General features: G+C 44.0%; 1 protein-coding gene across 2 annotated transcripts in view; it reads left to right on the forward strand.

Annotated features, from left to right (window-relative positions):
• The window catches only part of HTT (huntingtin), a 166,768-nt gene that overhangs the window by 22,814 nt on the left and 130,960 nt on the right, over positions 1–12,994 (forward strand). For both annotated transcript variants that reach the window (XM_028848247.2, XM_078003004.1), the window contains exons 3-6: positions 2,045–2,165; positions 6,432–6,491; positions 7,966–8,045; positions 10,303–10,441. In XM_028848247.2, the coding sequence (XP_028704080.2) occupies positions 2,045–2,165; positions 6,432–6,491; positions 7,966–8,045; positions 10,303–10,441 (400 nt within the window). The remainder of the gene's footprint in view (positions 1–2,044; positions 2,166–6,431; positions 6,492–7,965; positions 8,046–10,302; positions 10,442–12,994) is intronic.

Genomic DNA, 12,994 nt, shown 5'->3' on the forward strand with positions numbered 1-12,994 from the left:
AACCAAAAGCTAGTTCATCAAGAACATCAATAAATTGGTGAGACTAATAGGAAAAAAAGTGAAGTCACATATTATCAATATCAGGAATGAGGGAGATGACAGTAGTATAGATTATATAGATATTAAAAGGGCTATATGAGGCAGGTGCGGTGGCTCACGCCTGTAATCCCAGCGCTTTGGAAGGCCGAGGTGGACAGATCACCTGAGGTCAGGAGTTTGAGACCAGCCTGCCCAACATGGTGAAACTCCGTCTCTACTAAAAATACAAAAATTAGCTGGTCATGGTGCCATGCGCCTGTAGTCCCAGCTACTCGGGAGGCTGAGGCAGGAGAATTGCTTGAACCTGAGAGGCAGAGGTTGCAGTGAGCTGAGATGGCGCCATTGTGCTCCAGCCTGGGTGACAGAGTGAGACTCCGTCTCAAAAAATAATATTAATAAAAAGGACTATATGGGAATATTATGAACAACTTTATGCCAATAAATTTGATAACTTATAGATTAAATGGATAAGTTCCTTGAAAGACACACAAACTATTAAAGCTCTCAAGAAGAAATAGATAAACTGATTAGCCCTATATCTATTTTATTAAATTTAAATGTAAAAATCAATATTTAGTTACTGGAAAACTTTTAAGTGTGGTTGGAAATGGTATATGAACTTTTTCAACTGAATTTTATGAAGGCTAATCACAGGTAAAGGTTTTCTGATGAAAATTTAGTGTCTGAATTGAGATGTGCTGTAAAAAATGTTGTTATGTATCTTAATCATTTCTTCACATTAATTACATGTTGAAATAATACTTTGGGTGTATTGGGTTAAATGAAATATTATGAAAATCTTGCCTGTTTTCTTTTTACTTTTGATGTGTCACCTGGGAAATAAAAAAGTGTGACTTACATTCTGTTTCTGTTGACAGTACTGCTTTGGAGTGCAGTGTTGGAATGATCTAGCATTTCAAAGACCTTTCCTCCCTTCGTTATTCAGGGCTGTATTCCACATAGATAAGTCTGAAATACTGCTAAGTGGCACGTTTTGTTTTGTGCTTTTGTAAGTTTGTTGATCGTTACTGATGTGGACCTTTGGTGCCTTTTAGGCTCATGGCTATCTTCCAACCATTGTTTGCAATTTTTACCTAGAGATAAAGAGAAAAAGAGATTTGGTTTCAGAGTAAGTTAGATTGAGATCATGAAAGAGCAATCTCATTTTGATGCTTCAAAAATAGCACATCCCCCGTATTACTGGGATTTGCTATTCTTGGGCTTACTTCAAGAACATCCTTGTGTTGCTGGTTTGGATGCTTCCGAATGCTGTGAAGTCAGTTTCATGGACGTGGCTCATCAGTTTAGCTCTCTTGGCTTTGTTTAGACAGTTGGAGCATGATGGCCTGAACAGCTTCTCTCAATTAAACATTTACAAATCGTTTACGAATAGTAAACAAACTCCAGGTTTTGTGACTCTTTGATAGTTCATCTAGCACAACAAAAACACAATGTGACCATGATCACCTGGCATCTTAGGGTGAAATACTTTGGCCCAGACTGAAAGCAAAATTAAAAAGGGGCAAGAGAGATATACTGCTGAACTGATTTTCAAGGTTCCAAGAATACCATAGGTTAAGAGTAAAAGTAAACTTTTGACAGAGAGCAGCGGGTTTTCTGGGATTGAAGTATCTGAAGTTTTCAAACGAAAATTTAAAAAGAAAAAATGAGAATTGCCTTACAAGTACAATCTCTTCTTTTTTAAAAAATAAACTTTATTTTGGAATAGTTTTAGGTTTATCGAAAAAAATTAGGGTAGAGAGTTTTCATATACCCTACATCCGGTTACCCCAGTTATTAATTTAGTGTGAGACATTTTCATGTTTAATGAATCAGTATCGATATGCTGTTAACTAAAGTGCAGACTTTATTAAGATTTTCTTAATTTCTATGTAATGTCCTTTTTCTGTTCCAGAATTCCGTGCAGGACACCGGATACCTCATTACATTTCATTGTCATGTCACCTTAGGCTCCTCTTGACAGTTTCTCTTCTTTTTTGCTTAGAAATTCTCCAGAATTTCAGAAACTTCTGGGCATCGCTATGGAACTTTTTCTGCTGTGCAGTGATGACGCAGAGTCGGATGTCAGAATGGTGGCTGATGAATGCCTCAACAAAGTTATCAAAGTAAGAGCCGTGTGGATGGTGTTCTCAGAAATGTCATTGTTGTAGGCTAAGAGAAGCAGCCATCGTTGAGTGTTCTTCTGTTTGGAGCCCCTGAGGATGTCTGTACTTTTTTCCTTTCTGGTGTGTGGTTTGGAGGTGCTCTGGTATCTGCCCGCATTGCTTGCCACACCTGCCTGGTCAGAAGGAACTGTGTTGACCCTTGTGCCTGCATGGTGCCTAGGTCAATGAAGGGAACCAATGGTGACCACTGGATGCTCCTGGGAAAATGTCACTACAGGTACCAGAGAAGCCAGAGCTATGCCCACATTTTTTTTTTTTTTTTTTTTTTTTTTTTTTTTGAGACGGAGTCTCACTCTGTCGCCCAGGCTGGAGTGCAGTGGCGCAATCTCAGCTCACTGCAAGCTCCGCCTCCTGGGTTCACGCCATTCTCCTGCCTCAGCCTCCCGAGCAGGTGGGACTACAGGCACCTGCCACCGCGCCCGGTTAATTTTTTGTATTTTTAGTAGAGACAGGGTTTCACTATGGTCTCGATCTCCTGACCTCGTGATCCGCCCGCCTCAGCCTCCCAAAGTGCTGGGATTACAGGCGTGAGCCACCGCGCCCGGCGCTATGCCCACATTTCTATGAGTCTCAGTTTTCTTAACTATAAAATGGGATCAAAGTTTTTGTGGCATGCGTATGAGTGTGTGTCTGTGTGAGGATTAAATGCACTAATTGCCACTACCGGATCCTCAAAGTGGTAAGAAGTATTCTTATTAATCATGACATCCTCACACTCTTACGCAGCAAGATTGATGGGTGTGGCACTGCTTCTCTTTTTCCATCACATGGATTCCATGCTATCCTTTTGCCCAGGGAATCTTTCCTTTGTGGCCAGCACTTTGTTGTTTGGCTCATCACGCTTTCTGTGGGCAGGACGCTGGCTTCTCTGGAGTCTTGGGATTCTAGCTCCCTCTCTTGTCCCTAGAGTGGTCACTGTCTTCTCTCTCTGCTTGCAATTCCTGCTTTGCTCGCATCTCACTCATGCGGTGACCTGTATCAGTTTCACCTTGTTCTCCGTGCCTGCTGGTCGTTGGCACCACTTGCCTGTGGATGGCATCCCATAGCGTATTTAGGGCCTGCTTCCAGTTAAGCTTGCTTTTCCACAGGCCTGAATATCCTTGCTTGCTTCTGTTATTCCCACTGGCAGGACCACGGCGGTCTTTTTTGGATGAGACAGGGTCTTGCTCAGTCACCCAGGCTGGAGTGCAGTGGCTGATCATGGCTCACTGCAGCCTTGAGCTACTGGGCTCAAGCTATCATCCTGGCCTGGCTTCTTGAGTAGCTGGGACTACAGGCGTGCACCACCATGCCCAGCTAATTTTAAAAATTATTTGTAGATATGGGATCTCGCCAAGTTGCCCAGGCTGGTCTTGAACACCTGGGCTCAAGTAATCCTCCCTCCTTGGTTTCACAAAGTGCCGGGATCACAGGTGTGAGCCACTGTGCCTGGCCCTTGATATTTCAGTTCTTGATATTTGATCCTCAGAGTCAGAAAGTCTAAAAAGAGGACTATCCCAGGTTGCCTTGGTTCACGGCAAATGGGACGTTAAGAGGGCAGAGAAAACAATATGACCAGAAACGCTTCTAATATTGGTCATTTAACGTGTAAGTATTGTTCTTTTTTAAACCTCCTTCATCTTTTTCTAGGGATTGCTGGACACAGTGGCTTGGTGTGTCTGAGGGCTGTAGGCCATGGCCCTGGGTTGTGGTTTTAGGTCTCAGGTGCTCTTCCTGGTTGTCTCCTTGCTTCTTTCCCATTTCCTCTTCTTTGTTTCCAGCCATTTCTCCCTTTTGCTTAAGTTTGGTGCAGCAGGGTTTGGCTGCTCTCAGACTGCTGCTTCCTCAGATGATGCAGTTGCCAGGCCCAGTGGGCTGGCAGTGGGATCAGGATCTGGCTAGGTTTGCTCTCACTCTGGCAGAGGAGGGGCAGGCGTGGGAGAGCACGTGTGACCCCAGGCCAGGTGTAGGGAGCCCAGGCATGGTCACTTAGCCTTCAGGTCCTAGACTTTGTCTTCTCATGAGTGTGGCTGTGTGTGTATGGTGAGAACCAGGTTCTACGTAGCCCAAGAAAATGTAGAGAAATGCACTGGGTATCTGACATAGCCTGGCAGCACGCCTCCCTCAAGTAGGTTAGTCTCAGGCGGTGAAGCATGTATGTCCAGCAAGAACTTCATATGTGGCATAAAGTCTCCGTTCTGTGCGGCACTGACAAATCACCACCGTCAGGAGGCTGAAGTAATTTCTGTCTAGGGAGGCAGGGAAGGCTTCCTGGAGACAGTAGCCAATAGGTGAAAGGGTAGATTGGAGACCTTCTTAATCATCACCGCCTCTTGGTTCGAGGGGTGCCAGGAAGCTGTGGAGGCTGAGAGGAGGGGGAACCCATCTTATGCTGCCAGAGAGTGGGACACCCTGAGGGTCAGGTCAAGGGGTTGTACCTTGTTGGGTGGAGAATTAGGGGCTCTTGAAGACTTTTGATGTGGTCAGGGGAGTGTATCATTTAGGAAGAGTGACCTGGTAAGGACGTGGGATAGAGGAGGACAGAGGTGGGAGGGAGTCTAGGTGGGAGTGAGTGGGCCCAGCAGGAGTGCAGGGCCTCGAGCCAGGATGGTGGCAGGGCTGTGAGGAGAGGCAGCCACCTGTGTGTCTGCGGAAGCAGGGGCAAGAGAGAAGAGGCCAGCGGCGCGCCGCCATCACCCAGCAACTGGCGTAGATTGTGAGAGCCCATTCCCTGCTTTTAGGAGGGGCCGAGTTTTAGTTTTCTCTTATAAAATAAACTTGGTATTTGTTTACAAAACATTTGTAAAGCTAAATCAAGGTTTGATAAGGCTTCTAGTTTTATTTAAGAAGTAATGTTTAAATAAATGTCCAATTCGCTTTGCTTATTTAAGGACTTTCAGTACAAACTTCAACAACAGGATCAGGATTTAAACATTTCTGAGATGTTATTACCCCTCAGAATTTCCCAGAACGTGATCTGGTTTTGATTTTCAAGCTTGCTGACCCAGTAGGTTAACCCACAAATTTTACTAAGCTACACCTCAGTCCATTTATATCGACTGCCCATGTCACGGTCAAAGAGATCATCGACTGATGTTTGGCACAGCTTCCTCCCTCTTGGGTGGGCAAGCATTTGGAAGAGAAGGCTCCCATAGGTGAGAGTGGGGCACCAGAGTCTTCCCCGTCCTGTCCCCTGGCTTGAGAAACCCTTCTCTAATGTGGACTTTGTGCCGTTAGCATCGTTACTGGCTTGAAGTTGACCATGTGGACATAATTTCTGGTTTAGCCTCACAAGTGAGCAAGGAGGGTTGAGAGATGTGCTGTGAGGAACATGGGGCCCCCGCTGGCCGTGGGCTCTGGGTCAGGGGGGCAGGGGACCATGGGCATACCTGACAGTGAGGAGGGGCCACACCTGCAGAAAGCATGCGGGACTCGGCCTCGAGAGTGTTCTGGGCCAGAGTGCGGGTCTGTGGTTTTCTAAGTACACCCATAGTGCCTGGGACCCTGCAGATTCCAGGGCACCATCTGAGCCTGTGTCATCCAACAGAATGTTCTGCTAGTGAAGATTGAAGATTTACTCCAGGGGCTTTAGGATTTATATACAAAAATAAAAATTATATACATATAATTTTTTTTTTTTTTTGAGATGGAGTTTTGCTCTTGTTGCCCACGCTGGAGTGCAATGGTGTGATCTTGGCTCACCGCAACCTCCGCCTCCCGGGTTCAAGCAATTCTCCTGTCTCAGCCTCTTGAGTAGCTGGGATTACAGGCACCCACTACCATGCCCGATAATTTTTGTATTTTTTAGTAGAGACGGCGTTTTTCCATGTTGATCAGGCTGGTCTCAAACTCCTAACCTCAGGTGATCTTCCTGCTTCAGCCTTCCAAAGTGCTGGGATTACAGGCATGAGCCACCCCGCCAGCCAGGATTTATTATATTTGAACCATCTCCCATTTTAATTTTCATGTTATATAGTATTTGATGACAGTGAAAGTTAAATTGTTTTTCTTTCCATTTTTCTGTTTAAGTGAATGACCTGTATCTAGTTTATTCAGTAACTTCCTGCATATATTTGCTTCTTTCTTTTGTAATGAATATGTTCTTAATTTAGTTGCTGTTATGTTTTGCTTTGCCCCAAAATTGAAATCTTAGTTTCCTTTTAGCTCGTTTTAGAACTGATGATGGGATGTGTCTTCCATAAATAAATCTCTTGTGTTTTGTTGTAGGCTTTGATGGATTCTAATCTTCCAAGGTTACAGCTCGAGCTCTATAAAGAAATTAAAAAGGTGGGCCCTGCTTTTCTTTTTTAAAAATGTCTTAAATTTTAAATTTTTATAGGTATACATATTTTGTAGGTACATGTAAGTGTGTATATTTATGAGGTATATGAGATATTTTGATACAGGTATATGATACATAATCACATCATGGAAAGTTGGCTATCCATCCCCTCAAGCATTTATCCTTTGTGTTACAAACAATCCAGTTACACTCTTTTACTTACTTTATTTTATTTTATTTTATTTTAATTTTTAGACAGAGTCTTGCTTTTTCATCCAGGCTGGAGTGCAGTGGCACGATCTTGGCTCACTGCAGCCTCTGCCTTCCAGGTTCAAGCAAACTTTGGGCTGGTCTCAAACTCCTGACCTCAGGTGATCCGCCCGCCTCGGCCTCTCAAAGTGCTGGGATTACAGGTGTGAGCCACCGCACCGGGCCTGATTGTACATTTTAAAATAACTAAAATAGTCAGGGCCCGGTGGCTCATGCCTGTAATCCCAGCATTTTGGGAGGCTGAGGCTGGCGATCACCTGAGATCAGGAGTTCGAGACCAGCCTGGCCAACATGGAGAAACCCTGTCTCTACTAAAAATACAAAAATTAGCCGGTTGTGGTGGTGGGCACCTGTAATCCCAGCTACTTGGGAGGCTGAGGTGGGAGAATCACTTGAACCTGGGCGGTGGAGGTTGCATTGAGCCGTGATCACGCCACTGCACTCCAGCCTGGGCAACAAAGTGAGACTTCGTCTCAAAAAATAAGAATAAAAATGAAATAAAATCAGTCCGGGTGTGGTGGCTCGTACCTGTAGCCCCAGCACTTCAGGAAGCTGAGGCAGGTGGATTGCTTGAGACCAGGAGTTTGAGACCAGCATGGGCACCATGGCAAAACGCTGTCTGTACAGAAATGAGCTAGGTGCGGTGGTGCACAACTATAGTCCCAGTTACTTGCGAGGTGGAGGTGGGAGGATAAATGGAGCCTGGAAGGTTGAATCTACAGTGAGCTGAGATTGTACCACTGCCCTTCAGCCTGGGCGAGCAAGTAAGACCCTGTCTCCAAAAAAAAAAATTATTGACTATATCTTATTGTCTATAATCCCTCCTCTGTGCTATTGAATACCAGGTTTTGGGCCCTTATTTCCATCACTGAACAAACTTCACTCTATTGAGCAGCATGTGTGGAATTTCATCTTTATTCAATAATTAACAGCTAGGAGGAAATGCTGTTTGCTAGACTATTGCTTTACTTTTCTTCAAAAGGTTACTCTTTATTAGATGAGATGGGAATTAAAAATGGTAACTTACTTTATGTCTTTATAATTGAAGCCCGCTAGATCTTAAAGTAGTTACCAGATGTTTTATGCATTTAAATGGCCTTTTCTCTAAAAATAGAAAGTAACAATGAAAGAAAATGCTTCGTTTCTATGCAACCCTCTTGGTGACTAGTGTGTGTGACTCTTAATGCGACACTCATTGCACCCCCTCAGAATGGTGCCCCTCGGAGTTTGCGTGCTGCCCTGTGGAGGTTTGCCGAGCTGGCTCACCTGGTTCGGCCTCAGAAATGCAGGTAAGTTGTACATTCTGGATGTTGATTTTTGTTGGGGGCCAGCTGCTACTGATCCTTTATGTCTCAGCTCAGATGTCATTTCAGAAATCTGCTCTGCCCCTTCCAAATTGCAGTCGACCTTGCCCTGTTTATGTTTCCGTCATAGCACTAATCCGTGTCAGAAAGTGTCACGTACAGTCTGTGTGCTTGTTCATTTTCTATCCCACCCTCCCCCAAGAGACTTACGGGATGTGTGCCCCAGGACAGCAGGGGTCTTACTGTCTTATGCTCTGTTGCAGCCTAAACAGCAGTAACAGTGTCTGCACATAGTACTTGCTTAAATGATTCTTGCCAAATTGTTGAAGGTTGAGGTACCAGTTTCATTATTGCTGACTATAGGAGTTACAGCAAAATATCCATTTGTCTATTACATGAGTTAAAAATATGGTTGTTTCACTATGAATAGTTTTGTCTAGTCAAAACAGTTGTGTCTTAACGGATTGAGAAACAAAAGCAGGACCACTTTTCATCAGCTCCCTCCTCCTTAACCTGCAGTATACGCTGATGCTGATGTCCTGTAGACCCTCAGCTCCATCCTGAGTCACTGGGAACGTGGTCTAAACCCTCATTATTAGTATGAACTGAGTTTCAATAAGAATCTCACATGGGTCGGGTGTAGTGGCTGATACCTGTAACCCCAGCACTTCAGGAGGCCAAGGCAGGTGAATGGCTTGATCCAGACTAGGCAATATGGTGAAACCCCGCCTCTACAAAAAATACAAAAATTAGCTGGGCATGGTGGTGCATGCCTGTAATCACAGCTACTGGAGAGGCTGAGGTGGGAGGATCACTTGAGCCTGGGAGGTGGAGGTCGTGTTGAGCCAAGATCACATCACTGCACTCCAGCCTGGGCAACAGAGTGAGACCTGTCTCAAAAAAACAAAAAACAAAGAAACAAAAAAAAGCTTATATGGGTGCAGAGGTATAATCACTAAGGAAATTTCTTTTTGTGTAGTCTTTTTTCTTTTACTGTCATTTCAAAAAATGTGTTATATTTCTGAAGTAACACATCCAGGTTCTCCACATAGCAGCCAAAGTGACCTTAAAGAACATAATTGGGTCTTGTTATTCCCTTGTTTAAACTCTTGTGCCCGTTTCCCAGTGCCGTTTAGATTGATTCCAGACTGGTAACTGGCTCCGTCACCTCAGACACTCTGCATTGACTCATTAGCCTGATCAGTTCTTCAGATGAGTCAGGTTTTTCTTCCTCCTGATGGTTTGTTTGTTTTGTTTATTCCCCTCAGTTCTCAGCAAAACAGTCATTTCCTTAGGGAGGTTTCCCTAGCCTCCCTGTCTTTCCCTGTCCCAGGAGCCTGGTGGTGTGGTCACTGCCCTCTGAGGCCCTGCTTGTTGCCAGGCTCTGCCACTAGAGGGCAGGGCTGCACCACTCCTGGCACCTCACACCTGGTCTGCCCTGTCAGTGTTTGTTGGGTGAATTCCTGTGATCTGTGACTCACTGCTCTGTGTCCTACACATTCTGCTTTTCTTCTCCCCTCACAATACCATTTATAATTCTCCTTTTTCAGGAAAGCTTTATTTCCATTAAAACATTTTTGTTTTTAAAATGGTATTTTCTTACACTATTATTTTCTAATTAAAAATGAGTGTTTTGGCAGGGCGTGGTGGCTCACCCCTGTAATCCTAGCACTTTGGGAGGCCCAGATGGGCGGATCACAAGGTCAGGAGATAGAGACCATCCTGGCTAACATGGTGAAACCCCGTCTCTACTAAAAATACAAAAAAAAATTAGGCGAGTGTGGTGGTGGGCGCCTGTAGTCCCAGCTACGTGGGAGGCTGAAGCAGGAGAATGGTGTGAACCCGGGAGGTGGAGCTTGCAGTGAGCCGAGATCACGCCACCGCACTCCAGCCTGGGCGACAGAGCGAGACTCCGTCTCAAAAAAAAATAAAAATAAAAAAAAAATAAATAAATAAAAAGTAAAAAAAAAAAGAGTATTTTAAGAAGTATTACGATTTACTGCAAATAATTTTTAAACCCAGCCTTTTAGATCCTCTGTGATCATAAGAGAAATGAAGGATGTCTCCCGACACTTGAGCTTCATCCACATTTCATTCTCTCGTTCTTTCAGCTGAGCTTTGCCCATCCCCATTAGGGACTGTTTGGCATATGAAACTGGCTTTTCCCTAACAGGGAATGAATTGCTTCTATTTCTCCTGAAGGAGAGCTGGAGGAATGACTTGCGTTCTTTTGCATACACAGGCCTTACCTGGTGAACCTTCTGCCGTGCCTAAGTCGAACAAGCAAGAGACCCGAGGAATCAGTCCAGGAGACCTTGGCTGCAGCTGTTCCCAAAATTATGGCTTCTTTCGGCAATTTTGCAAATGACAATGAAATTAAGGTACGATTATTGCCTCAGATCACAAACATGTGAGTGACGCTGTGAGTGAGTCTGTGGAGGGTTACGGCTTCTGAGCAGGGAGTCATGTGGGAGCGCTTCTTAGAGTATGTTGTATGTCGTAATTTAGACTACCGTCATTTGTGTTATTTTTGAGGCACCTAAAGACTTCTTTCCACTTCTGATTTCTTACTGTGGGGTGAAGAGTTGAATTGGGAGATGGTTTATAGATGCACATTCAAAAGGCATATTTCCAGAGCAGATTGGTTTTCAGTGTATTAGAGTGACTGTTTAACCTAGCTGTGGAAAGATGGCTGTGCCAGGACTGCAGGTAGGAGAAAGCTCACTGACGAGGCCTTGTGGGTCTGAACATCCTGCAGCTATCAGGGCCTGTTGGCTCCCTGTTGTGCATTCCAACAAACCACCTTCAAACCCACTTTAGTGTTTGTTTATAATGTCCAGAAATAGTGACCCTGTCACATGCTCTACAGATTACAGGATTCCTAGCCTCTTCCTTTTTGGTGGGTCAGTCCTGGGTTTGAGCCCAAGTGGCCCTCTTGGAAGGTGATGATACACAGTGGGTAGAGTGGAATCAGATGGACTTGGATTAGAATTCTGTCCGCTTTACTGGTTCTTTTCCTCTAGGCAAACTATCCAACAGCTCTAAGCTATTTCCTTCGTATTCTGAAAACTAAGCCTTAATGGGACCCATATCGGGCAATTCTGAGAGTGAAATAAATGAATATGTGTTAGCGTGTAGCATAGTCGCCCACAGGAAGGGCTTAGATGTTAGCTGCTACTGCTCTTATTAGCTGAATGACTTGGAATAAAGTGTTAGCCTCTCTCATGTTTTTTTCTCTGAGCTTTGAAGTTTTCTTGTTAATACTAAGGAGATATTCAAACTAGTCATGGGGTTTTGGAATGACGAAGGGAGATCATGAATCTAAAGAATTTAGTGTGGTAATTCATCATGCTCAGTAAATGGTAGCTGCTGCTTGCTGTTATTTTTATTACCATCTCTTTGGAGTGGGAGTAGGTCTCCTTTGTGGTCAGAGGCTGTGAGAGCTCCGCAGCGCCAGTCTGCCTGTCAGTACACTGGGCTCTGATGAAGGCAGTTCCCTCTGTGGTATCTCTGGCTGTCAGAGCTCAGATGATAGATGGTGTTTTTGTACTCTCAGTTCTCATCATTTTCATGATTTCGATCACCATTTGAGTATGATGATGCTAACACTTTGTTGAACATAGAGTCCATTAATTACTTCCTTCCTGAACCTTAGGTATTTAAAAAAATCTATTCTGCTACCTCTCTGCTCATTTATGATTATTCAGATTTATTATCAAGAGCCTGGTACAGTGGCTTGTGCCTATAATTGTAGCTACATGGGAAGCTGAGGTAGGAGGATTGCTGGAGGCCAGGAGTTTGAGACCAGCCTGGGTAACATGGTGAGACCCTATCGCTAAAAAATGAAAAAAGTTAGCTGGGCATGATGGCACGTGCCTGTGGTCCTAGCTACTCAGGAGACTGAGGCAGGAGGATTGCTTGAGCCCAGGAGTTGGAGTTCGAGGCTATTCTGAGCTGTGATTGTGCCACCACACTCTGGGATGGGTGGCAAAAGAAGATGCCATTTCTTCAAAACAAAACAAAACAAAAAAAGGTATTATCGGTGAAATTCAATAGTACCAACAGGATTATAAACAAAGATAGTTCTCTTCCTACTTTTTCTCTTAATCCTTGTGTCTCAGAGGCAAACATAACTCTTAGTGTTTCTTCCAATATTTACTTCCACATTTCTTTCTCTCTTTCTCTCTTTCTCTCTTTCTTTCTTTCTTTTCTTTCTTTTCTTTCTTTTCTTTTCTTTTCTTTTCTTTTCTTTTCTTTTCTTTTCTTTTCTTTTCTTTTCTTTCTTTCTTTCTTTCTTTCTTTCTTTCTTTCTTTCTTTCTTTCTTTCTTTCTTTCTTTCTTTCCTTTTCTTTTCTTTTCTTTCTTCCTTTCTTTCCTTTCTTTCCTTTCTTTCCCTCCCTCCCTCCCTCCCTCCCTCCCTCCCTCCCTCCCTCCCTCCCTCCTTCCTTCCTTCCTTCCTTCCTTCCTTCCTTCCTTCCTTTCTTCCTTTCCTTTCGATGGAGTTTTGCTCTTGTTGCCCGGGCTGGAGTACAATGACATGATCTTGGCTCACCACAACCTCCGCCTCCCGGGTTCAAGCGATTCTCCTGCCTCAATCTCCTGAGTAGCTGGGATTACAGGCACGCACCACCATGCTCGGCTAATTTTGTATTTTTAGTAGAGACGGGGTTTCTCCAGATTGGTCAGGCTGGTCTCAAACTCCTGACCTCAGGTTATCCACCCACTTCAGCCTCCCAAAGTGCTGGGATTACAGGCATGAGCCACTGCACCCGGCAACTTCCACATTTCTCAGTAACATGCTTCTACTGCTTTTTTTTTTTTTTTTTTTCAATTTTAGACATTTTTTACTTTCACACTATAATTCTATCAGAATTCAGTATGTACATTATTATACCTAAGTAAATAGTCATGGTTGGTTGTGTATTATATTTCTT

This window comes from Macaca mulatta, chromosome 5, assembly GCF_049350105.2.
Source record: "Macaca mulatta isolate MMU2019108-1 chromosome 5, T2T-MMU8v2.0, whole genome shotgun sequence".
NCBI classification, from domain to species: Eukaryota; Metazoa; Chordata; class Mammalia; order Primates; family Cercopithecidae; genus Macaca; species Macaca mulatta.